The sequence below is a fragment of the Rhinatrema bivittatum genome, chromosome 6, assembly GCF_901001135.1.
Source record: "Rhinatrema bivittatum chromosome 6, aRhiBiv1.1, whole genome shotgun sequence".
Lineage (NCBI taxonomy): Eukaryota > Metazoa > Chordata > Amphibia > Gymnophiona > Rhinatrematidae > Rhinatrema > Rhinatrema bivittatum.
In genome coordinates, this window is record NC_042620.1 from 265,610,200 (window position 1) to 265,636,818 (window position 26,619).

A 26,619-nucleotide genomic window follows, 5' to 3' on the forward strand; every position below is an offset into this window, starting at 1 on the left:
GACGTACGCTTTGATGAAGGTGTATCTAGAATATCTTCTGCTGATGTATCCGTAATTTCCTCCTCCATATCAGTGAAGGAATGGGTATGCGAACTTGGTTTTTTGTGATGTTCAGCCATATACATCTGTTTCTTAATAGTGCGTCGATGATTTAGTCAGCGCTGAATGCGCCGGAGTCGAAGTGATGGTTTTTGATGCAGTAGTTGACATACAGTGCGTCGTGTGATGTGTCAATTTGAATGACGGCAGCGAGTGACCTTGGTCTGCAAACGCAGCGGGTGGTCGACGATGCTTAGATGTGTCGATCAGTGCAAGTGATGCAGGGTCTCTCCGATGCTTTGGTTCTCCCGACGCAATCGACGCTGACTCTGGGCTCCAACAGCGCATGAACAGGAACGAGAGTGCTTTTTATGCACTTTTCTCCTGTTTTTTTGACTTCTCAGTGCGATCCAAAGAGGTTGCCCTTCTAGCCTGAGAAGGCTTGAGGGTTTGATTACCGATTGACAAGTGAGTCTGGCTCGGGGTGTAGGAGCATGAAGTGCCTTCGCTGGGATCTCATAGTGCGGCGAATTTTGCGGCTCTCTGCCACTGAGCCATCAGAGACATCCTCCCACAATGAAGACATACCCCTTGGTCATTATCGGGCCTAGACATATGTAGCAAATTTATGGCCGTTGGTCAGTGACATTATTTTACTGCACTGACAGAATTTAAAACCAGAAGGTTTTTGGCGGCATACTGGCACTGAAAAGTGCCTTTGGGGGGGGATCACTTACATGAAGAAAGGGGAGCTAGAAGAGAAAAAAGAAAAACAAAAATGCCTGAGCAGAGAGAACTGCGACTGTTGCCGTTGCGGGAAGAAAAAAGACTGAGGGAGAGAGTCAGTTGTGTGGGAAGCCTCCGGGCAGGCGCACAGGAGCGAGCTAATATGCAAAGTAACATTCTAAGAGACGTTCCGTTCCAGACTGCCAATGGGCGCTCCAAGACAGCATGGCTAATTCAGCCTGCTTATCTGCAGAAAAAAACTGTTGTATATTTAAAAAAAAACCACGTCATTATATATAAAGCAACTGTAGGTATAACATGTTAAACATAAGTGTCAAATGCTTGCTGAAATTAGAAATGCTTTTAACTTTTCTGGCACTGCTCTTGCCTTCTAGGTTTTTCATCTCAATTTCCTTTCAAACAACTAATTACGCTGATATAAAAACAAGGATCAGCTGGAATTTACAGTTAACTATCTACTGCTTCTTCTTACCTTTTCAGGTTTCCCTATCACATAAAACACACACCATTCACATGAATAACAGTATTCTTTTACTATTAGGAAGTGTTTTTTTACATTAATGTAGGCCTGAGAGGGAGCAAAGGCAACACAGCTCCACTCTCCACAAAAGCAGCACAGCTATTTCTCTCAGTGCTGAAGTGTCACACCTAGCTGGTTGCCAGTGAAAATCTCTGCTTTCAATTATGTAATATGTGGAAATAATACTAGCCGTACTTAGATCTTCCACAGACTACGACAAAATCATTTCTAAACATTCCAGCCCATGTACAGAAAAGGTAAAGATATTTTTGAGGTTATCAGAATTTCCTTCTAACTTGTTTAAAAAAATAAAAGATTATGCTATTATAACTAAAAAAAGAAAAAGTCTAATTACACTAACCCTCTTATATCTTGGTTTAGGATAAACATTCTGTTTCCATGGTATTGCCTTGGTAACAGCTTCAGAATTTTGGGGATTCCCCTGCCTCTCCGGCTGATGGACCTTATGTTTTACTGTAGGTAGTATCAAAATCAAAAACAGGAAAAAAAACACTTTAAAATAAGATACAAAACTGTCTAAAACATCATAATTGGTCCAAATACACTCTCCCTCACCCTTTCATCATCCAGGGACATCCCACTGTCATTAAATCTCACAAAAATCTATCTAAAACACTTCCATTCTCATATTTCACAAATTATATTTTACCTCGAAAGAAAGATAAAATAGTGAATTTCAGCACCTCCCCTGATGTTCACAACAATCCTCCACTTAAAAATGGCTCCTTGGTAAACAGGTCAAAAATCTGTTTAAAAATTATTTGAGTCCAAGTGGTGACTTCATTCAGGTCATCCTCTCTCTCTCATTTCACCATCAACAGCAAAACATCCACATTTATTAATGTTATTGTGTTTTTCCTCCTGTGGGCCGGGTTCGCCAATGTGCTTCTGGTATCAATAGATTGTTAGGGAGCCTCCCCTTGGGGTCCCCACCAAATTAATACATTTTAAAATGCAGCAATTTCCCTATTTTTTTTTTAAGTTGGCCTTAGGCAGCCCGCTGAAGTCACTGATGATGTCAGCGGGACGGAGTTTGTTCTTTTCCACTGCGCCGGAAGCTTGCCCAGGACCCCCAATGTCTCAGATTGCCTCTATCACGCAGCAGTAGCTTCACCAAGTCTGCCGCTGTTCAATGCTGGCCGTCCCTGCAGCGCAAAAAAAACTCATCAGCATGGCCAACATTCGGATCGATACAGTAAGGACGCCTTAGAAAGAGTGCGGCAGTGCCGGGCGCACCCTCGTTTGCCCCACGCACTGTTCTGATCACATACCGCTCGATACTCTATTGAAATGGCATGCAAATGCAAGCCGCGTCTGCGAAGCGTTAGGGGAAGCATTAGGCCCGCGCAACCGATTTTACTGTAAAGGCGCTTAATACAGCGCCTATACAGTATCCTGGGTGCGCTGGTACCTGTCATTTCAAATGACATTTGAAATGACAGGCACCAGGAAGTGGATCCCAACTTTAACCCATGAAAACCTAAAAACCTAAAATCCCCTCCTCCCGAAGCGGCTCCACATGTGCCAACTTACCTTTTGTTGTTTTTCAGCCCTTTCAGCCTTCTCTGCCGTCCTCCGGAGGGGGTGCAGCCGGCTGCGAAAGCGGTTTGCAGCGGTGTCCCTCCCCCGGTCCCGGTTCTCCTGGCTCTTGATGATGTTCTAGCAGGTACTCCAGCTCGACTTCTGGCTGACAGCTACCCCCTCCTCCCCCCACAAGACTGCTGAGTTACGGCCTTGAAACCGAAGCGAAACGTACTTTCCTGGGCTTGAGCGCCGTCACGCCGCCCGTCCCTGTGCTTTCATTGGCTTGAGCGTCCAAATTGACGGGCGCTCAAGTCAATGAAAGCACAGGGACGGGCGGGCGTGACGTCACGGCCGTCCCTATGCTTTCATTGGCTTGAGCGTCCAAATGGACGGGCGCTCAAGCCAATGAAAGCACAGGAACGGGCAGGCGTGACGTCACGGCCGTCCCTGTGCTTTCATTGGCTTGAGCACCCGTCCATTTGGACGCTCAAGCCCATGAATGTTCGCTTCGCTTCCAAGGCCGTAACTCAGCAGTCTTTTTTTGGGGGGGGGTAGCTGTCAGCCAGAAGTCGAGCTGGAATACCTGTGGAAACATCGTCGAGAGCCAGGAGAACCGGGACCGGGGGGGGCCGCTGCAAGCTGCTTTCGCCGCTGGCTGCCCCCTCCGGAGGACGGCAGAGAAGGTTGAAGGGGCTGAAAGCAACAAAAAGTAAGTTGATAACATGTCGAGTAGCTTCGGGAGGAGGGGATTTTAGGTTTCTTTTTGGGGGAAAGTTTGCTGTCTACCCTTACCCCTGCCTCTAACGCAGGGGTAGGGGTAGGCGGTAAGTTAGCCGGTTAAACGCGCAGCTAAACTCCAGGTTAAAAAGGCGATAGTCGGGGCGCGCGTTACTGTATGGGAGGGAATAGCTAATTCGATGGTTTACATCTAATATACATGCCGCGTGCGGAAGGGGTTACCCGGTGATTTAAAGAGGCGGTGAGGATGGGTTAAAGGGGATAGTGTATCGCAGGAAGGGCTAACGCGGCCGGAAAGTGAGTAGAAAGCGGGTTAGGAGTGGGGTAACCACGGCCCCACTTTACTGTATCGGCCTGATTGTAGCAAGAGGATCAGAGAGGCAGCAGCAGCAGCAGCAGTTTAATTAGTTGCTTGCTCTGGCCCCGCCCATGCTGGCCTGCCTCCACACGCCACCAGGACCTCCCCACACTCCCACAGCACTCCTTCTTTGTGGCTGACATCCGCCTCACCTCCAACGTGGCCCGCAGCCGCTGATGGCAGTAACACACTGCTTCTCCGGGCCATCTCATCGTTTTTAAAAATTTTGCAGCCATGCTCCTTGGGCCTCCCTCTCCCTCTCTGGAACACCAGGCCTCATTCCAGCAGCCCCAGCAGGCCCCCAGGGCAGGACACAGCACTGGGGCAGGTATAATTAAGTCAATTTCTTTCACATGGGTTACATATCTTTTATCAATTTTTCCTCTGCAGCCATACGCTTATCTCAACCCACAGATCAACGTATTCTTAAGTGTAGCTAAATCTTCCTCTCCCTTACCTGGGATGTGCACTTTATATCCATTCTCATTAAATTATAATCAGTCTCTCTCAGAGTCATTTAAGTATATTTCAGAATGTTCTTTCACTGATTTCCTTTTTAAATTTAGAGCAGCTTCTGGCTAATCTGAAAACAGAGTGGCTAAGCTGGAGTCTGCCCTCTGGCCGGGTTCTCAGGATGTTCTGTGTGAATTCTAAACTGTAACTTCAGCAAAGAAATGTTACTGTATCCTTGTCTGGTGACATCACTGAGCCACTACTTCTCATACACTTCTCTTCGGTACAGTCACATGTCGCTCTCCGAGATTTTAACCCTCCAGCACACACAAGCACGTCACGAGTACATTTTTAAAACCTCTGGTTTCCGCACATGTGGTACTGAGGGCGGAGGGAGCTGGTCACTTCGCTTCTACCTTTTAGTGTTCTTACTCGGGGCTCTCCCCAGTGAAGCCATCTGAGTTGCTATAGCTACTGCTTCTCCTGACCATTCCACGCTGTCTGGAATGTTGGGCAGCACTACTCCAGCTAGGTCGACTGCATCAAAAACCCGAACCAGATGAGGCTAAATTGTCCGGATCAGAGTTGTTTTGTATATAAAAAAATCTTTTTTTTTTATTATGTTTTGTTTTTTTTAAATTCAAGAAAGCATTCAATTTAGAGATTTTACACATTTCTTTTTAAGTCTTAACACACCTTAGTTTTAGAGCAAAATATATCCCTTTCTATAGACATCTATCCTAAATTTTCTGTATGCGTTTTGCTTAAATAAAAGGTCAAACGGATATCCTTGTCTCTTCGTGTCCCAAATGCTTTATTTAAATAATTTAATAAGTTATATGCATTTCAAATGCTTTTTAATAACATTTGTAAGATTACTATTTTTAGGTGTTTAAACGTTTTGAAAGTCAACTTTGGGGCCAAGATAGACCTCAGGTGTCCCCAGTGCTTACTTGTATGTATTGCAGCTTATTTTTCATGTTTTAACCCTCATTTACATTAGGGTTGCTCAAGTCCACTTTGTCTTTAAAATTTATGGGGTCCTTCCTTTGATGCCTCCCATCCTGAAATCAGAAGTTTGTTTATTTTCAATCAGCTTACTTTTAACTTTTCATTTACTGTTGGTAGTACGGTGAAAACGAAAGAATCGTCACCCCGAGACACTTCCGGTTCAGCCCTAAGGCCCCAGGTATTGGCCTCATTCTTTATTTTAAAAACCACAGCTCCTGCTGCTGCCCACGCGGTCAGGAAGGCAGCATCAGCAATGATGGCCTGTTCACTCTGGGCCCACTCCCAAGACAGAAGAGAAGGTGCTTGATGCACTGAGAGCCGGGAAGGAAACGAAAGCGTTCCCACGACTCAGCTCCTGCTCGAGATGTTCCCTCCCTCTGCCCCTGCCCCTCAGGAGCTTACTGTTTTCTAAAACAAACAAAAAACCTCTGTGGCTACCAGATTTGCAAACCGATGCTGCTTCTTCTGAGGCTTTTTTTTTTTTTTTTTTTTTAAACAAGTTCTGCTCACAGAATTTGCCTGCCCTGCCATTAGACAGACAGTCAGGACAGGCACATACCAAGGGGCATAGGCTGTGCCTCCTACTAGATATTTTTTTGTGTGTGTACTCCCTTATTACATTTATCCTGAGCAGATCAAAGGGTCTGGGTGTAGATTCCTTCTATGTGGGCTCCCTATGCCAGGTTGGATGCATTGTTGGTTAGAACAATTTGCACTGGTGGACTGGAAAGATATTCCCCTGGCCAACTTGGAATTAATCAGCCACCAGTACAGTCTTTCAGAGGCTGAGTAACTTATATGCTGTCCTGAATATACTGAGTGGCTTGATTCCACTGCGATCTGAGGGTCCACTGGGTTCTTCTCATTTATTTATTTATTTATTTATTTATTTAACGATTTTATATACCGACATTCATCAGTGATATCACATCGGTTCACAGCGTAACATAAACTAGTGCCTGGGATGGCGCTTTACATCGAACAAGTTTAACATAAAAACATAAATAATATATTAACAAGAGAGTAATTAAAAGGAAGGAGAAATATAAAGAAGAACATAATATAAAATAACATATTAACAAGAGAGTAAATGAAAGGGGGGGAGATGTGAAGGATAATTAAGAATTAAGTTAATTCTTAAATTATTGTAAGCAAGTGTTGCAAATATTTACAAAATGTACAATGATAGGGAATAACATAAAAGATATCATTTGTGTAGAAAAAGGGGTGAGAGGGAAGGGAAGGGAAGGAGGGAGGGGGGAAAAGGGATAGGAAGGGGGGTAAGGGTAACACAATAGAGAGAGAGGGGAAGTAAGGTGTATATATTTTATGTAAAGATGCGCCAAGGGAGTAACGAACTACTGATGCCTGAGGCCCAACAACCTCACCATGACCGATGCTGATGCCTGACGACTCATTCTTATCTTCTCTGCTATCAATATCAATGTGGTCATTCTCTCCTGCAGGAGTCAGGCTTTCATCTGAGTCATGTCTAGCAGTGCTCCTATACATTTCAATTGGTATGATGGGCTCAGATGTGACTTGGGGTAGTTTATTTTATTTATTTATTTATTTTATTTAGTCAAATTTATATACCGAGATTCAAATTCATATCAAGTCGGTTTACAATGACAAATCAAAAGGCCATCAAATCAAAATAACAACATTTCATACAGTGGCATCAGGAAGATTCCTAAATAGCGCTTACTACCTTGATGTGGTAATCACAATTCTAACTATCATCATAAGAATTTAAAAAAATTAAGTTAAAAATTAAACATACTTAAACGTAATAGCTATCATAATAAATGTTACTCGCAATAATAATAGACATAAAAACACTCCTAATAAAACAAATAAAATTTAAAAAAACATAACAAGAATATAAAATCAGCTAAGTAAATGAAACAACAAGAACCAAGGAGTTTATTCAGAACACTAGCAACTACAACAACCAGATAGCTTTGCTCTTTGATTCTGTAGCATTACATGTGTTTCCCACAGACTGAGGGGAAACACATGTACCCCCTCCGTCTGTGTAAATGCACTGCCACTACCACAAGACATTTTGTGAATACGTGTAGCACTCATGTCAGGCCTTAAGGCAATATGCAATATTGGAGATGTTTCCCTACTACAAAACTGAGATACTTTTTATGACCTGGAAACCTCTCTATGTGTGTGTGTAAGCATCCTTTAGATCTACTGTCAGTCACAGTTTTTGAAAAAAGGAATTAAGGTGCCTAGGAAAATGACCTTTTGTCGGTGAATACTGATGCAAAATATGTAACTTAAAAACAATGCTTTTCCTCACATGCTTGACTGTATTATTTTCTTTCCCAGAAAGAAATATTCTAGTAATATACCGGGTAAAAAAGATTGTCCTGTGATCTCCATAGCCGCCATTCCCAGGTTATTCAATGCAGTGGTCCATGCATTTGGATCCATATTCAGATTTCCAATATTCTCTGTAGAAAAAAACAACAAAAAAAAACCAAAAACAAAAGGATGATTGATAGATTCCAAAGTGTGAAAATCAAGAATATTAAAATAAAATTCAGACTTTCATTTCACTCTCCATGGGCAGACAGTCTGCAGAGTTTCCTTTTAACAGTTTCAACATTTCAAGCTTATTTCTGATCTGTACCCTCTATGTGCAGCACACTATGTGCTGTGCAATATATATCAACAATCAACACACTAAATGGCAACTGCTTTTATTTTTAATATTTATTAGCATTTAAATAATTTACAATGAAATAATCCAGGACCACATTATTGTACAGAAGGAAAACAATATAAACAATGAATTCAGACAATTATAAACCTGTACTTCAATGTTAAGTGCACAATAAGAGAAAAAAAGGGGAGAAAAAAAGAAAAGAGGCAGTCACCACATGGCCAAAATATAGTTTCATTGAACCCAAGATCTAAAGCCTAGCTAAGACCCACATTTAGCCAGTAACATTAATCACTTACTATTGCTTTTGATGTTTTGTTTTACTGAGTTTTTGTAATTTACCTACACTACTGTAAGCCGCCTTGCTCAAAACAATGTCAAACATTTTGCCTAACATGGAACAGGATTTGATTGGTTCATGTGGTAGAGTGGATGATTATTCTAATGGCTAGAGCAGTAGGCTTGAACCAGGAAAACCAGGGTTCAAATCCCACTGCCGCTCCTTGTGACCTTAGGCAAGTCACTTACCCTTCATTGCCTCAGATATAAACTTAGGGCTTTATTTGCTAATCAGTTTTCTCAGACACAAAATGGGTGGAAAGCCTTAGTAAATCAGATCCTTAGATTGAAAGCCCTGTGTGGTTAGGGAAATACTTATAATACCTGAATATAATCTGCTTTGAAATGCCAAAAAAGCAGAAAATAAATAAATGATAATAATAATAAACATTTCACAGTCAATGTGAATAAGTCAGAACTAGAGAAATTTGTGACCCTTCTTAATGGCTGCATTAAGATATTGAACAGGAGTTGCTTTATGGTTTCCAAAAATTACTTAACAGTCATACAGAGAAATTATTACCACTTCTCATACATTTATTGCATACCGCACATAACACTGGAAAGAATTATATAAAAGGGATCAATGTCAATCTATCTGTAGGCTCAATAACGCTTCAAAAATGGAGTGGAAATTAACCAAATTTGACATGCAAGAAGAAAAATGTGACTATTATCGGATGAGTCTGAAAACCAAAAATATCAGGTCAGTATTTTCCAAGAGCCAAGCCTTAAAAAAAAAATAAATTTAAATAAATAAAAACTTTATTGTTTTCTACTGGAAACTGTTAGAACACTAACCATTCCAAATACTCTCCCCCTTAACCTTCCAGAACTTTGCCACACAGCTAGACAGGTAAAGATGGAGAAGGATGGTACCAAAAAGTACCTTTAAAGCCACCTCTCCCCACACTTCCAAAGTCTCCCATACATGCCCCCCCCCCCACAACACACACCTTCCATATGCATAGCCATATCCTCCCCACTACCCCACACCAATATATACATTTACACACATATCACACTCCAACACCACCTCACATACCTCATATATTTATTTATTTATTTATTTATTTAACATTTTTATATACCGACCTTCATGAAAGAAATTCATATCAGATCGGTTTACAAATAACATGAGGGGAATAACAAAGTCAATCATATAACAAGAAATGAAAGTTACATATAACAAGGGGTATTAACCTGGAGGGCTAGAATAGCCGGAGCGATAGAAGGCATAACTGAACAAATTAGATAATACAATAATATGATGAGAAGAGGCGTAAGTGTATAGGCTACACTTGTCATAGAGTTTCGTTCTTTGGTAGATGATAGGCGGGTAGATTTCGTTGTAGGGGGTTGCAGGGTGCCTTTATATGCTTCTCGAATCGGTCTGTCTGATGTGTATAATTTGAGGGGAATCTGGAGGTCTAGTTGTTGTTGGTTGTGAATGACTTTGTGAATTATAGTGATAGCCTTGTGTAATATTCTATATTTGATTGGCAGCCAGTGCAGGTTCTGTAGTATGGGGGTGATGTGTGTTCCTCTGTTGGTATTAGTCAGGATTCTTGCCGCAGCATTTTGGAGCATCTGTAATGGTTTGATAGATGAAGTAGGGAGCCCTACTTTGATAGATGAAGTACTTTTTTTTTTTGATAGATGAAGTACAAAGTAGGAAGCCCTACTTTGATAGATGAAGTAGGGAGCCCTACTTCAGAGTATATAATCCCCCCACATATAAACACATCTTTCACATTCCCCATTCCCCTACACGCATACAGGCATCTCAAGATGGATTAAGAAAGCCATAGTGTCTGCATATTTACTACAGGGGTTGTAATTGCTGGAAGACATGAGGACTCATTCGACAAGAGCATAGTCTTTCATTGTGAGCAGAAATATGCAAATGTATCACATGCATATTCATTGTGGATATCCTGAAAATCCAACTAGTTGTGGGGTCCCCAGGATAGGTTTGGGAAGTTCTGCTCTAGAACGAGGGGTCATGAGATGAGGTTGCAATGAGGAGTAAATATATATCGTTACAGAGAGGGTGGAGAATGTGTGGAACAGCCTCCCAGTGGAAGTGGTGCAGTCAAAAACAGTATCTAAAATTCAAGGAAGCATGTGATAAATACAGGGGAACTCTAAGGAAGTGATGAGAATTATAATGTTAAATTAACTAGACAAATAGATAGACTGGATGGGCTATATAGTGTTTTTCTGCCATCATGTTTCTATGGATAGACTCCTTACAGGAGAGTGTGTTTCTTCCAGCAGATCAAGCAGACACTCTCAGTGCCTTAGCTCATCACTTGGTGAACACATCAGAAAACAGCCAGGGAATTGCTAGTTGTTCATGGCCATATGGCAGCAGCAGTACATGGGATCGCTTTAACCCATCTCCACATGCATCTATAATAGAGCTTCCGCTTAACCCATCTCCACATGCATCTATAATAGGGCCTCCGCTTCAATGGGCCAAGTTTACTCAACCTTTGACAACTCTGGTGAATGTCTTGCAGGAAATAAAAAGAGCTCCACTGATGGTTAGTTCCGTACATCTTGCAGAAGGGAGCCCTCCTCAGTCTATTTTCCCATCAGATAACATTAGTAAGAGACATGTCCACCAAGGGATGGGGAGCACACATGGGTCCCTTCCAAACTTAAGAAACTTGGTCGACAGCAGAACAATAGTTCCAAATCAACCTATTGGAACTTCGAGCAATTTGACATGCCTCGAGTGCCTTCTCACATCTCTTCAGAGGGAACTGAATTTTCATCTAAACTGATAACCAAGGAGTTATGTTTTATATCAATGAACAGGGAGGCATAGGATCATGGACTCTCAGCCATTAAGATGTTCTGCCTTCCAGGAATTTCCAATAAGTTAGCAAATCATCTCATTTAGGTGTTTCGTCCTCACACATGGTTCCTACATAGAGTCAGCCCTCTATAGACCTCTTAGAATCGGAGAAAAACAGAAATGTGTTCCAGTCTTTCAAGCAAACTCAGATTCATTTAGGATGCTTTTCTGTTCATTTGGAATACAAATCTCATGTTCACTTTTCCATTGATTATATTGTTAGCCAGGACAATGCAAAAAGTGCTCAAGGTCTGATCCTGCGTGATTCTTATTGCATCAGCATGGCCCAGACAAGCATGGTTCTTGTATCTAGTATGTCAGCTCCCGATCCCTCTAAGGAGCAGACTTGTCATTATTGACTCAAGAAGAGAGTCATCTGTATCATCCAAACCTCCTCTCTCTCAACCTGACAGCCTGGATGTTGAATGCTTGCTGATCACATCTCTCCTTACCTAAGAAAGTTGAAGACATACTGACATCTGCCAAGATGCCAGGAGGACTTGCAGCTTTAAATGGAAATGGTTCTTGACCTGGTGTCAATAAAGCTCCTTGGACCCATCTGCATGCGACCTGAGGGAGCTGCTTCAATGCTTGTCTTTCCTCTTCAGGACTCAGCACCTCATCAGTCAAGGTACACCGCCATGCTATAGCCACTTACCATGTTCAGGTAGGAAGCAAGCCAATTTCCACTCATTCTTTAATGCCAAAGTTTAAGAAAGGCCTATGGCACACTAAACTGCTGGTAGCCATACCACCTGTTTCATGGAATCTTAATGTCATTTTGGTACAGCTTATGAAGTCACCATTCAAACCAAGAGAGTCAGCTTCTTTGAAGTTTGTTACATGGAATGTATTATGCCTTGCTGCAATCCACATCAGCCAGAAGAGTCAATAAGTTTCAGGCATTGGTACATACTCTCCTTATATATAGTTCCTCCATAACAGGATGGTCTCGCCTCCCAGTCCCCTCAGTCCGTAACATAGGAATCATCTTAGACTCCTCTCTCTCCTTCTCTGCACATATCCAAACTCTGCTAAAACATGCCGTTTCTTTCTCTATACCATCACCAAAATTAGTCTCTTCCTTTCTGAACACACTACCAGAACTCTTATCCACTTTCTCATCTTTTCCCCCCTAAGACTATGGAAACTTGCTCCTCACAGGTCTCCCAGTGAGTCATCTCTCTCCACTACAATCTATCCTAAACTCAGCTGTGCGACTTATCTTTCGCCAAAGTCACTACACTCGCACAACCCCTCTTCTAAAGTCACTACATTGGCTCCCTATCCATTCCTACATACAGTTCAAGCTCCTCTTTCTCATCTACAAATGTATTCACTCTGCAGCACCTCACTACCTCTCCTCTCTTATATCTCTCTACATCCCATCTCATGCACTCCGCTCAGACAAGTGACTCCTATCTGTGCTCTTCTCCTCTACCGCTAAGTCTCGACTCTGTGCTTTCCACCTGGCTGTGCCATGTGCTTGAAATAGTCTTCCTGAACTCATACATCATGCTCCCTCTTCTCATTATCTTTAAATCCTATCTAAAGGTCAACCTTTTTGAGGCTGCTTTTAAATCTAAGGCTGACTGTCTGCTTTGAGCCTCATTAACTTTTTTTCTTTTATTTCCTTTAACCATCTTACCTTATGAAATGCCCCAAGTCTCTTGGCCTGTATGTTTGTCTTATTAGATTGTAAGCTCTATGGAGAAGGGGCTGTCTTTTTTTGTGTTGTTTGTACTGCATAAGTTGTGTAGCACCATAGAAATGTTTAGTACTAGTAGTAGCAGTAGCAGCCATAGAGGACAGGCCCCCCCCCATCAAGTACACATACTTCAAAAGTAATAGCACTGGATGCAATAAGAGCAACAAGAGTCATTTCTTTAAATGTGAGGGAAGCATAGCATCCTCAACATGTGCTAGGCCCATTAAAGACCATGGCTTAATCAACATCTCCAGGAATCGTGGAATACAACATTTACATTCACCAGAATACAGTTTGTTAAAAAAAAAACAAAAAAAACATTTGACATATTTAAGCAACCCAGATGTTTGCATCTCATTAAGGTGAAATATCCACTCTGTACTCCTTTCCTTCTTTTGACAACAAGGAATTTAAGTTTCTTAATATCTTTGTTCAATAGCCATATCGGAAGAATTTGAAGTATATGAAGCAGTTTGGGAAGAGCTATAATTTTAAACAGAACACATCTACCAAATAGAGATAATGGTAATTTGGTCTCCAATCTGATCTTGCAAAGCATCAAGTAATGGAGTAATCTTCAAAGAATATAAATTCTACCTATTGAAAGGAATGAGAAATTACTGCTTACCCAATAATTTATTTTTCCTTAAAGTAGATTAATGGATTCAGGACCAGTGGGTTATACACCTCTACCAGCAGATGGAGACAGAGCAAACTGATATCACAGTATATATACCCCTGCAGTGACATCAGCCTGCCAGTATTCTCTTCAAAAGCCAACTGTGGACAGACTAGCAAAAACTTGATTAATAACACATAACCATTTCTGTACTCAATCAACAGGAAACACTAAACTCAAGTAAATAATGTATGAACATCAATCTAGAGACTGGATGAACCCTTACTAGTAATCCCTGGACCATGTAGCCATACAAGAGGACCATAACACAATCATTTGGCAGCCAAGGGCGGGAAGCTGAATCCATCTATCTACTCTAAGGAAAAGGAAATTATCAGGTAAATAGTAATTTCTCATTTACTACCATGTAGCTAGATGGATTCAGGACCAGTGGGATGTACCCAAGCTACTCCCGAATAGGTGGGAGGCTGCCCGTGGTCCAGTCAAAACTGCACATGCAAAGGCTGTGTCCTCCCGTGCCTGCATATCCAGATGATAATACCTGGAAAAGGCGTGTAAAGAAGACCACGTCACAGCTCGGCAAATGTCGACGGGAGACAAAGACCTAACTTCCACCCATGATACTGCCTGAGCCCTAGTGGAACGAGCCCTAACCTGAGAAGGTAACGGCTTTTCCGCTGCCACATAAGCAGCCGTGACTACCTCCTTAATCCAGCGAGCTATTGTAGCTCATGAAGCCAGCTCGCCCTGTTTACCTCCACCACGAAGAATAAGCAGACGATCCATCTTTCAGAAAGGTTTAGAAACCTCCAGATACCTTACAACATGTCTCTTGAAATCCCAGGAATGCAACAGGCAATATTCATCCACATCTCTTTCCTTATCCAAGGACAGCAAGGAAATGGACTGATTCAAGTGAAAATCCGGGACCACTTTAGACAAGAAGGAAAGAACAGTACACAGCTAATTCAACACACAGAACATATTGCCATCAAAAACACCGCCTTCAAGATTAGTAACCTCAAAGAAAGGCTATGCAATGGTTGAAACATAGGGCCGCCAAGAAATCCAACACCAGAATAAGACTCCACAAGGGAACCGGTAACTGCAAGGGAGGACGAGGATGTTTCACTCCCCTCAAGAAACGGGCCACATCAGGATGAGATAAGGATTCAATATTCACCTGGCCCCTGAAACAGGCAAGAGCCACTACCTGAGCCTTCAAGGAATTAAGGGCCAAACTTTTATTCATCCCATCCTGCAAAAATTCCAAAATGAGCGGGATCCTAACTGAATGAGAAAGCACTTCTCGATCTTCACATCAAGCCTCAAACACTCGCCAAACCTACACATAGGCTAAGGAAGTGGAGAACTTTTGTGTTCGTAACAAGGTGTCAATCACCACAGAAGAATATCCATGCTTCAACAAGTGAGCCCTCTCAACGGCAATACCGTAAGACAAAACAGAGTCGGCTCTTCGTGAAAGACAGGCCCCTGCTGCAATAGATTCATGTGGGTCGGAAGATAGAGGAGGGAGTCTACCAGGAGTCTTCTCAGGTCTGCAAACCATGGTCTCCTGGGCCAATCCAGTGCTACCAAGAGCACCATTCCCCTATGGCATTTGACCTTCTGAACTATTCTGCCCAACATGGGCCACAGGGGAAAGGCATACAGCAGCTTGTCCTCCGGCTAGACCTGTACAAGCGCATCGATACCCAAGGACTTCAGATCTCTCCTGCGACTGAAGAATCGAGGAACTTTCACATTGCGAGAATTCGCCAACAGATCCAGAAATGGAAGGCTTCAGCGATCCACTATCAGCTGAAACACCTCATCCGACAATACTCAATCGCCTTGGTCCAGACTCTCTCTGCTGAGAAAGTCTGCTCTTACATTGTCTTTTCCTGCAGTGTGAGAGGCCGAAATCTCTTGAAGATGTATTTCCGCCCATCCATAAGTTGGTCTATCTCCTGCGACACTTGCTGGTTCTTGGTTCCTCCCTGCCAACTGAAATAAGCCACGGTCGCTGCATTGTCTAACATCACTCGGACCGCTCAACCCCTAAGCCTGTCGCTGAACTGCAAGCATACCAACTGGACTGCCTGGGCTTCCAGCTGACTGATGTTCCAGAGAGACTCCTCTGTATTCCAGCGCCCTTGCACCATTAGTTCTTAACAGTGAGCTCCCCAACTCTGGAGGCTCATATCTGTTGTGAGGACCAACCATGCTGGCGATGTCAGGGAAACTCCCTTTCTTAGATGCTCCGCTTGCAACCACCACTGTAGGTGAGAGCAGACTTCCATCGGCAGGTGGAGCCGAATCGAATAGTCAATCAATTCTTGAATGGCCTCCATAACCGGGAAAAAAAACCAAGAGGCTTTATGCAAAGAAACCAAAATGGGATTTTTCTTTGGCTCAGTCATGGAATCTGTCCCAGGGACTCCCAGCATCTTCAATGTCTGGGAAATTAGGGCCGGCAGTTCATCTCTATGAAAGAGCTGCAACATAGTCCTGTAACAGTTCCAATCCAAGAGGGTTTTCTCCATCCTCCAGAGTCAGGTTCTGCCTCATCATCAGTTCCCTCCGGATTCCTATCAGTAACACCTGCAGCTCGAGGTGTACTTTGGCACTTAAATGTAATGCCGGAAGAGAGAGAGGTCACCACCTAAGGATCCGACCTGATAGGATTGGAAAGGGATAAGGACTGCCCCTGAAGAAAGGACTGCAATCCCTGAAAAAAATTCTACCCAAGAAAGAGCAGAAGGATCCATGCCAAAACCAAGTAGCACTTGTGCGGCACACACTTAGGTGCTGTCCCGTTTGAGGAACTGGTCAAGAGCGTTCCAATATCAGGTGACCTTCCTGACACATCTTTACCCAGAACCTCATCAGGCTGGGAAGAACCATTCTTAAAATTTTAAATCAAAGAGAACAAAAATGGATTTGTGAGTTCAAGAGTTTACAACCTAATGGGCTGAATTTTAATATTGATGGGGATATTTTTTTCTGATTTTTCAAAAGGTCACACTTTAAAACTCAATGAAAATTTTTTTTCTAAGCATGGATTAATCTGATTAGGTCATGTGTATAATCAGCTAAGAACATGTATCTCAGAGCATAATAGTTTTTCATATGTACACCCATTCAGAAGTTCCTTCTGTGGTGTATTTGGTAAATGCATCCAAAAGTATTTTTTTACTCAAAGAATTATGTTGTGAGATAGATACCATCCTCATACACTTAAGTGAAGGAGTTAGCAGCAATCAGCATTTAAAATTCTATGGGAAATGAATTTGTGCCCAAGAATGGGATAATTTATTGGTTTGACTTTTACATCTATTGGTAGAACATTTTTTAGTTCAACATTTGAAATGGGTTGTAAACCCCTCCAGGTGTGCATTGATCAGGATTGGTCATGTGTGTGATTTGAGATTGGTCAACATTTTTTTAAATTCCAGCAGAAAAGGATACTGCCTAGCCACAGACTTCTTTGAAAACTCAAAGCATGTGTGAAACAGAGAGAGGAATACAGAGATTCTTGTAAAGCTGATGAGTTTGCTTTTGCCTTTTCTTTCTAAATTTGAGTAATAAAGAAAACTCTTATAACCATTCTTTTATTTTTAATAGAATTACCAAAAGGTTTCGCTACATCATCCCTGACGCAGCCATTGTGGGGCGAAATGCCAACAGCAGCAGATTGATGGCTTCTTTGAATGCAGGTTGAACACAGGCTACGGCTATGTTTGAGATAAGTTGAGAGGACGTTCCTCCTTTTAAAATAAGTTTTTGTAGCGATATCAATGGTTTTAGGATTGTCACAAAATGAATTTACAAGACACAGGCATTTTCCACAATATAAAAATTAACAAAAAAAAATGTAAAAATGAATATTTAATGGTTATTTTTAAGATAAGAAAGGAGGGTTTTTGGTTTTTTTTTAACTAATGATGGTGCTTTTGTCTTTCACATCAAAGGAATATGTTGCCTAGAATGTGAATCTGAAGTTTTTTCCTCCAAATTAACAGGCCGATACAGTACAGTGCGCTCCAATGGAGCGCACTGTTAACCTGCATTTGGACGCGCGCTTTCGACGCACTAGCTTTACCCCTTATTCAGTAAGGGGTAATAGCGCGTCAAAAACGTGCGTCCAACCCCCCCCAAGACTAATAGCGCCCGCAACATGCAAATGCATGCTGATGGCCCTATTAGTTATTCCCGCGAGATACAGAAAGTAAAATGTGCGGCCAAGCCGCACATTTTACTTTCAGAAATTAGCGGGCGCTCGTCCGCTCTCCCGCGAACTTTACTGTATCGGCCTGTAAGTGATTTAAAATGTAAAGCTTAGTTCTGGGTGTAATTTTTTCTTTTGTTTGTACTGACATTTTGCAACCAGTTTGTCTCCCTTTTTGTTAGATTTGACCATAAGACTTGAACCAATTTCCTCACATTAGCCACTCCATTTCTAACCTGGCAAATCCAGTTGGATCTACTGGGGCGGGAGGGGGCGTGTTCAGGGGCGTGCCGCGGTGTTTCGGGGGCAGGCCCGGGGGCGTGGCGCCAGCCCGGGGGCGTGGTCGAGGCCTCCGGACCAGCCCCCAGGACCGGAGGACGGAGCGGGGCTGCCGGCGACGCGCGCAAAGTTACGCCTGCTTTCAGCAGGCGTAACTTTGCCGACAAAGGTAGGGGGGGGGTTAGATAGGGCCGGGGGGAGGGCGAAGAAAAGTTCCCTCCGAGGCCGCTCCGAAATCGGAGCGGCCTCTGAGGGAACAGGCAGGCCACGCTGGGCTCGGCGTGCGCAGGTTGCACAAATGTGCACCCCCTTGCGCGTGCCGACAGAGCCCACGGCCATGAAGGATCTCCAGGATCGAAAGTTGGAATTACTACTTAAGATTTTTGAGGTGCCCGAGCCGCCATGTGTAGCAACTTTGGGTTGAGAGCTGGTCTTCGCTGGGTGCAACAACTACTTGCAAATGAAAATCTCTCAGAGGAGGAAGCTCAACAGGTGGGCCGCCTGGAGTCAGTGGTGGCTTATAGTGCTGATGCTATGCATGATCTGCTGCACACGTCGGCTAGGGCTATGGTGTCTGCGGTTTCGGCTCGTAGACTATTATGGTTGCAAAACTGGTCTGCGTATGCTTCCTTGAAGTCTTGACTGGGCTTTTTACCGTTTAAGGGCAAGCTGTTATTTGGAAAAGATCTTGAGGATATGATACAGTTTTGGGGAGAGAATAAGTCTTAATGTTTGCTGGAGGACAGGCCACGGTCAAGGGGGACTTTTTCCTCCCATGCCCGCTTTTGGGGAGGTCAACGTTCTCGGGCTCCTAGAACGCCCACGGCCTCGTTTCAGCAGAATTCTAACAGGCAACAGGGCTGGCCTCAGACCTTTCGTGGCAGACGTTTTGGCAGGCCAAGTCCCGCTCAGGCCACGTCAGTCGGTAAGTCCCCTCAATGATGGCCGGCCGGCCCAGTCCTCGGTGCCAAGGGTAGGAGGCAGATTGTCCCTGTTTTACGAGGAATGGGTCAAAATCACCACAGATCAGTGGGTATTCTCTGTGATAAGACACGGTTATGCTTTAGATTTTGTCCGCCAGCCTCGCCCTCAGTTTCTGATCTCTCCATGCGGGTACACCACAAAGCGTCGAGCAGTAAAACAGACGTTGCAGCGCCTGGTCGACCTCGGAGCGGTAGTACCAGTCCCTCCAGCAGATCAACGAAGAGGGCGTTACTCCATTTACTTTGTCATGCCAAAGAAAGAAGCGTCCTTCAGGCCCATACTTGACTTAAAGTGCGTCAACAGGTGCCTGCGGATACCACGCTTCCGCATGGAAATGTTATGGTCAGTTCTGGCTTCAGTGAGGCTGGGAGAATTTCTAGCATCTCTGGATCTGACAGAGGCATATCTACACATCGGGATCAGACTGGATCATCAGCAGTTCCTGAGATTTTCCATTCTGGGTTGCCATTACCAGTTCAGGCCTTACCTTTCGGTCTTGCTACGGCACCCAGGACGTTCACCAAAATCATGGTGGTAGTAGCGGCCCAGTTGCGCAGAGAGGGGTTGTTGGTTCACCCATTCCTGGACGATTGGTTGATTCGGGCAAAGTCAGAGCTGCTCTGTCAGACCGCTGTTCAGCGAGTGCTGCAAGTACTGAAGAATCTAGGATGGGTGGTCAACTTCTCCAAGAGTCATCTCATACCTTCCCAGTCGTTGGCGTTTTTGGGTGCATTGTTCAACACCCGTCAGGGGAGATTTTTCTTAACGCCCGACCGCATTACCAAGTTGCAGGGTCAGGTACGAACGTTACTGTACAAGTGCTCTCCGATAGTCTGGGACTGTTTGCAAGTTCTGGGATCCATGACCTCTTCTCTAGAATTGGTCCCATGGGCCTTCACTCACATGCGCCCATTGCAATCAGCCTTACTTTCCCGCTGGAATCCGGTTTCCGAACAGTTCCACCTGCAATTGCCTCTGACGGAGGCTGCTCGCTCCAGTCTGGATTGGTGGCTTCTGTCAGACAATATGAGCCGGGGGGGGGGGGTTTCCCTTATTTATTTATGGTTTTTCTATACCGACCTTCGTTGTTGGACATCAGATCGGTTTACAAATAACAAGTGATCAGCAACAGTGCTTTACAGTGTAACCAATATAACAATTTTACAGGGTACTTATTTTAACAAGAGTAACTATGACATTTTTTAACAGTTAACATGTAGCTGGTAACAGTGCTTGGTGTTACCGGATTGGACGGTGGTAACTACGGATGTCAGTCTGTCCGGCTGGGGAGCGGTTTGTCTCCGACAGTCAGTGCAGGGCTGCTGGTCCCCGGCAGAATCTCGGTGGTCCATCAATTGTCTGGAAACCACAGCGGTTCGACTGGCATTGTTGGCATTCTCCAAACTTGTCAGGGGGAAAGCAGTCAGGGTGCTGACCGACAATGCGACCACGGTTGCATACATCAATCGGCAAGGAGGTACGAGGAGTCAACCAGTAGCGCTGCAAGCTCGATGGTTAATCGAGTGGGCGGAATGGAATCTTCTCAGTATAGCAGCGTCCCACATTGCCGGAGTCGACAACGTTCACGCGGATTTTCTAAGTCGGCATCGTCTCGATCCCAGGGAATGGGAATTTGCAGACAAGGCCTTTCAGATAATCTGCGACAGATGGGGCACACCGTGCCTGGATTTAATGGCCACATTCAAGAACGCCAAGGCTCCACGTTTCTTTACCCGTCGCAGAGAAACAGGGGCAGAGGGCGTGGATGCTCTGGTTCTGCCTTGGCTGACCACTGTCCTGCTGTATGTGTTTCTCCCTTGGCCTCTAATAGGCAGGGTGCTCAGAAGGATAGAGGATCACCCGAGCGGCGTGATTTTAGTGGCTCCCGAGTGGCCGCGTCGGCCGTGGTTTGCGGATCTAGTCAACCTGGCGGTGGAAGGACCTCTGAGGTTGCCATCTCTTCCGAACCTTCTTCATCAGGGACCCGTCTGTTTCAACCAGGTAGATCGCTTCTGTCTAGCGGCTTGGCTTTTGAGAGGCAGCATCTGAAAGACAAAGGTTATTCGGATGCGGTGGTAACCACTTTGCTATGTTCGCAGAAGACTTCGACCTCTCTCTCCTATGTGCGGGTGTGGAAGATATTTGAGTCCTGGTTTGTAGACCGGGGGACAGTACCCACATGGGCTTCCATTCCTGACATCTTGGCTTTCCAACAAGCAGGTTTAGCTAAAGGTCTGTCCTGTAGTTCCTTAAAGATTCAGGTAGCAGCTCTGGGATCTCTGCGTGGTCCCTCAGATCCGGCCACTGTGGAGAAAGCCGCGGCAGGAGATTCCCCTTCCCCTCCACCACCTGAGTTGCGGCTGCAAAGGCCTTCAAAATGGCGCCGTTTCCCGCGCTCGGCGGGAGAGAACAGGGAGGAGGAATTGGGAGCTCCCCTACTGCCAGCGCTACCGACCGACTGCGAACTACGACCCCCCCCCCAGCCCCCGCTAAGGGTCCCTCGCCGCCGGGGAGGCAGGCAGAACAGAGTCCGTCTCTAGACAGGCGCGTCCGACCAGAGCCGCACACGCAGCATCACCCCGACGTAAAGTAAAAAACAACGAGCGACTAAACGCAGCGCCCCCACAGCCGCATCAAAGACAGAAAGGAGAGGAAATTAAGTAAAACTTTTTTTTTTTTTTTTTTTTTTTTTAACTTGCCGGTCTGATGAGTTGATCCTTGGCCGGTGGTGCTGGGGTGAGTGATCCAGGCTCCCCGGTATCATCCCAGCATCTGCTGCACTAGGCAAAAGGAAGGCTCTCAGCCCCTGCCACAGCCGCCTCACACCAGAGGGGATAGTCCCCTCAGGACTTGCTGACCCCCTGGGAGGCTGAATCTCTCACACCGGTGACCTTTTGAATCACAAGAAAATCCTGACTAACCTGCCAACACTACTACTATTTTTTTTTTTTAATTAAAAGCTTTATAACTTTTAAACAACCGAAACCAGGAAAAAAAAACCATCTACTAAGTAAACTATTCAGACTGTGAGTTTGGCCACCCTACCATCTGCTGGAGACAGAGTAATACTGGCAGACTGTGGGTGGCACCTGGGTATATATGGCAGAGCCTGTTACAACTTTCTCTGTCTCCATCTGCTGGTGGGGAGGCAAAACCCAGGAGTCTGGACTGATCCGGGTACGTACAGGGAAATGGCCATTTCAGTCTGTTCTATGAGCTGGGATGGCCAAACTAGAGGATAATTTTGGTTCCCCTGAAGAAGGCATGCATAATACTGAAACCTTGTCAATGTTGGGAGTGTTTTGGGACTGAAATTTAAGCACCATAGCTGTTAAGCTGTGCTTTAAAGAAAAAGAAAGATTTATTTCATCAAAAGATAAGTGATTTAAAATTTTCAAAAAATTCTTTAGGAAAAGTATTTTAAGACTACAAAAATGGAAAAATGTGATTAACAAAAAATAGTTTGATAGGTTATGAGAATATGGAAAAAAGTATGTGATGTGAACTGGGTGCTCTTTTGTATGATGCTGGTTGAAGTCCATTGCGGGCAAGAGCCTTTGGATTATTAGATAAAGAGCACAATTGTTCTGATACTAATTCCTATTGTTAGTTTTAGTAGTAAATGTTGTATTTCCTTGGTGGTGATTTGTTCCTAATATTTCTGTTTTTCCATTGTTGCATTACATACAGAGTCTGGCTTGGTATGGTTTCCAATTCAGTTTTTGTCTCTATTTATACTTTATGATCTCTTTATTCTGTATTTGGTGAGGGTCTGTCTGTATTATGCATGTGTGACTAAGGTGAGGTATTCTGCTAGCGTATAGTTTCTGTGTAAGCATCTATTGCAGCTTGACTTTTTCCGTTTTCCTAATATGTATGTGTTATGATTTGTATGTAAATCCACAGTAGACCGTGGTCTTACCTCCAAGGGAGTAGCGTCAGCGAGAGGAGTCTCTACGGCCGGAGAATCCCAGAACCAATCCAGGAGTCGGACGAGTAGTAAAAGAGAAGTCCAGGTCCAGTCCGAGGTCATAGGCAGGCAGCAACCAGAGAAGTCCAGCAACACTCCGAGGTCAGATGCAGGCGGCAAACAGGGAAGTCCAGGCAACACTCCGAGGTCAGATGCAGGCGGCAAACAGGGAAGTCCAGGCAACACTCCGAGGTCAGATGCAGGCGGCAAACAGGGAAGTCCAGGCAACACTCCGAGGTCAGATGCAGGCGGCAAACAGAGAAGTCCAGGCAACACTCCGAGGTCAGATGCAGGCGGCAAACAGAGAAGTCCAGGCAACACTCCGAGGTCAGATGCAGGCGGCAAACAGAGAAGTCCAGGCAACACTCTGAGGTCAGATGCAGGCGGCAAACAGAGAAGTCCAGGCAACACTCTGAGGTCAGATGCAGGCGGCAAACAGAGAAGTCCAGGCAACACTCTGAGGTCAGATGCAGGGACAATCGCAAAATAACACAGGAGCACCAGCACAAGCAAGCCTGTAGCTGAGGTGAGATTGTGCTGGGCTCAGCTCTTTAAATATTTGAAGTTCCCGTGCAAACGCGGGAACTTCCGGGTTGAAATCAGATGTGCCAAGAGGGGCGGGGCTTGACTTGGGTCGCGTCGCGTCGGCTCGCGCTGCTGCTGGGAGACATCGGCGAACAGATGTGGAAGCAGGGGCTTTCGGTGCCGCAGCATGTCGCGAGGTAACAGTACCTCCCCCGTAAAGGCCATCTCTCTTGTCCAGAGGGCAAGGTTTCCAAGGAAAACGTTTATGAAACTCCTGGATTAAGCGAGGAGCCTGTATGTTATGAACTGGCTCCCATGAATTCTCCTCCGGGCCATAATTCTTCCAGGAGATTAAATATTGTAAAATACCCCTGGATCGTCGGGCATCCTTAACTTCATAATGGGAACCATCTGGAATAACGGATGGGGTTGTCTGCTTACGCCTCTTAGATGGCCAAGATAGGATCGCTGGTTTCAGTAATGAGATGTGAAACATCATGAATGTGTAAAGTAGGGGGTAGACGAAGTTTAAAGGATACTCTAGTTATTTGCTTCTCGATCGGAAAGGGTCCAATAAATCGAGGTGCGAATTTCAGGGAGGGAGTGCGTAATTTAATATTTCGTGTGCTGAGCCACACCAAATCTCCCGGTTTAAGCGGGAATTCCCGTCTCCTCCTTTTATCAGCTTCTACCTTCATTTTGCTGGATGCTTGCTGTAATAGAACCTGAGTCTTCTTCCATAAGGTTGTCATGGACCGAGCCATTCGGTCTACTGCCGGACAGGCAGACGAGGTAGGAAAGGGGAGCGGAATCCGTGACAGTCTCCCAAAGACCAGGAAGAAAGGTGAGGAACCAGAGGCTTGAGTAACATGATTATTGTGACACATTTCTGCCCAGGGCAATAAAGATGCCCAATCGTCCTGACGTTGGTTGACATAGCAACGTAAAAATGTTTTAAGTGTTTGATTAGTCCATTCAGTTAGTCCATTGGATTGTGGATGATAAGCGGAAGAAAAGTTTAGATCTATCCCAAACTTTTTGCAGAGCTCTCTCCAGTATTGTGCCGTAAACTGCACTCCTCTGTCAGATAAGATACTGGAAGACAGACCATGGATTCGAAAGATGTGTTGAAGAAACAATCGGCCCAACTCTGATGCAGAGGGTAATCCAGGCAGAGGGATAAAGTGTGCCATACGGGAGAATCGATCAATGACAACCCAAATAACAGAATTACCCTCAGAAAGAGGAAGGTCTGTAATGAAATCGGTTGCTATGTGTTTCCATGGTTGATCTGGAACCGGAAGAGGTTGTAATAATCCACTAGGTCGCTGTCTTGATGTCTTTTGGGCAGCACAAACAGGACATGATTCAACATATCTTCTGATGTCAGTTGCCCACTGTGGCCACCAATAATGATGGGACAGCAGATTCATGGTTCGAAGTCTGCCAGGGTGTCCGGCGAAGACAGAATCATGAGCCCAACGTAATACTTGTAATCTCGAACGTTTGGGTACGACTGTTTTGCCCACAGGAACAGTGAAAGTGGCTGCTAGTATTATTTGAGCTGGGTCGATAATATGCCTGGGCGCTTCAGGAGTGTCATCCGGAAAAAAAACTCCTAGATAAGGCATCGGCAACATATGTTCTTTTCGGAGGGTCGAAAATGTAGCTTGAAGTCGAATCTACTGAAGAACAGTGCCCAACGGGCTTGGCGTGGATTTAGGCATTGAGCTTGAGACAAATAAGCTAGATTCTTGTGATCAGTATAAATGTCTATAGTAAATGTGGCCCCCTCCAGAAGATGTCACCATTCCTCAAGTGCCTTCTTAATGGCCAATAGTTCTTGGTCCCCAATGGTATAGTTCTTTTCTGCCGGGGAGAATTTTTTGGAAAAATATGCACAAGTGGAAAACCCTCCGAACTCACAGGATTGTAAGAGAACCGCCCCAACACCTAGGGCGGATGCGTTGACCTCCAGAATGAATGGTCTCTCAGGGTCAGGACGTTGTAAACATGGGTCTTTTACAAATTCTTTCTTTAGGAATTGAAAGGCTTGGATGGCCTCAGGAGCCCAAACCCGATTCGGAGCTCCCCGCTTGGTTAGGGCAGTCAATGGTGCTACTAAAGTAGAATATCCAGGAATAAATTGGCGATAATAATTAGAAAATCCCAAAAATTGTTGCAAAGCCTTGAGCCCCACCGGTTGGGGCCACTCCAAAATTGCTTTGAGTTTCTCAGGGTCCATGCGAAGACCTGTTCGAGATACAATATACCCTAAAAAGGGTAATTGTTGCTGATGAAAGAGACATTTCTCCAATTTTGCATACAATCTGTTCTCCCGAAGTCGTTGGAGGACCTGTTTAACGTGGATTTGGTGTTGCGTCTCGTTCTTGGAAAAAATTAATATATCGTCAAGATATACGATGACATGGGAATAAAGGAGGTCTCTGAAAATGTCATTTATCATATTTTGAAATATTGCTGGAGCGTTACATAGCCCAAATGGCATAACTAAATATTCATAATAACCGTCTCCTTCACGTATTCTGATTAGATTGTATGCTCCTTGAAGATCAAGTTTGGTAAATATCTGTGCTCCTTTCATACGGTCAAAAAGTTCTGAAATGAGTGGAATAGGGTATCGGTTCTTCTTGGTGATACTATTGAGTCCTCTGTAATCGATACAAGGTCGTAAAGATCCATCTTTCTTTTTCACAAAAAAAAATCCGGCCCCAGCCGGGAGTTTCTGATGAAGCCCCTGGCCAGGTTCTCCTGAATGTATTGCTTCATGGCTTTGGATTCGGGTTCTGATAGGGCATAAACCCTACCCCTGGGAGGTTCCTTATCTGGTATTAAGTCTATTCCACAGTCATAGGTGCGGTGAGGTGGAAGAACCTCTGCCTGCTTCTTGCTGAAAACATCCCTGAATTCAGCGTATACTTGGGGTAATGCGGATGGTGTGGTAAGTGAACAAGAGATAGTGTGC

The 26,619-nt window shown here is 44.4% G+C and overlaps 1 protein-coding gene across 4 annotated transcripts in view; it reads right to left on the reverse strand.

Moving 5' to 3' along the window:
• The window catches only part of ENOX2 (ecto-NOX disulfide-thiol exchanger 2), a 292,330-nt gene that overhangs the window by 219,801 nt on the left and 45,910 nt on the right, over positions 1-26,619 (reverse strand). For 2 of the 4 annotated variants that reach the window (XM_029607117.1, XM_029607116.1), the window contains exon 3: positions 7,778-7,879. In XM_029607117.1, the coding sequence (XP_029462977.1) occupies positions 7,778-7,879 (102 nt within the window). Of the gene's footprint in view, positions 1-1,667; positions 1,781-4,404; positions 4,801-7,777; positions 7,880-26,619 lie in introns of those variants that run through there. The other 2 variants (XM_029607118.1, XM_029607119.1) reach the window with 2 other exon arrangements.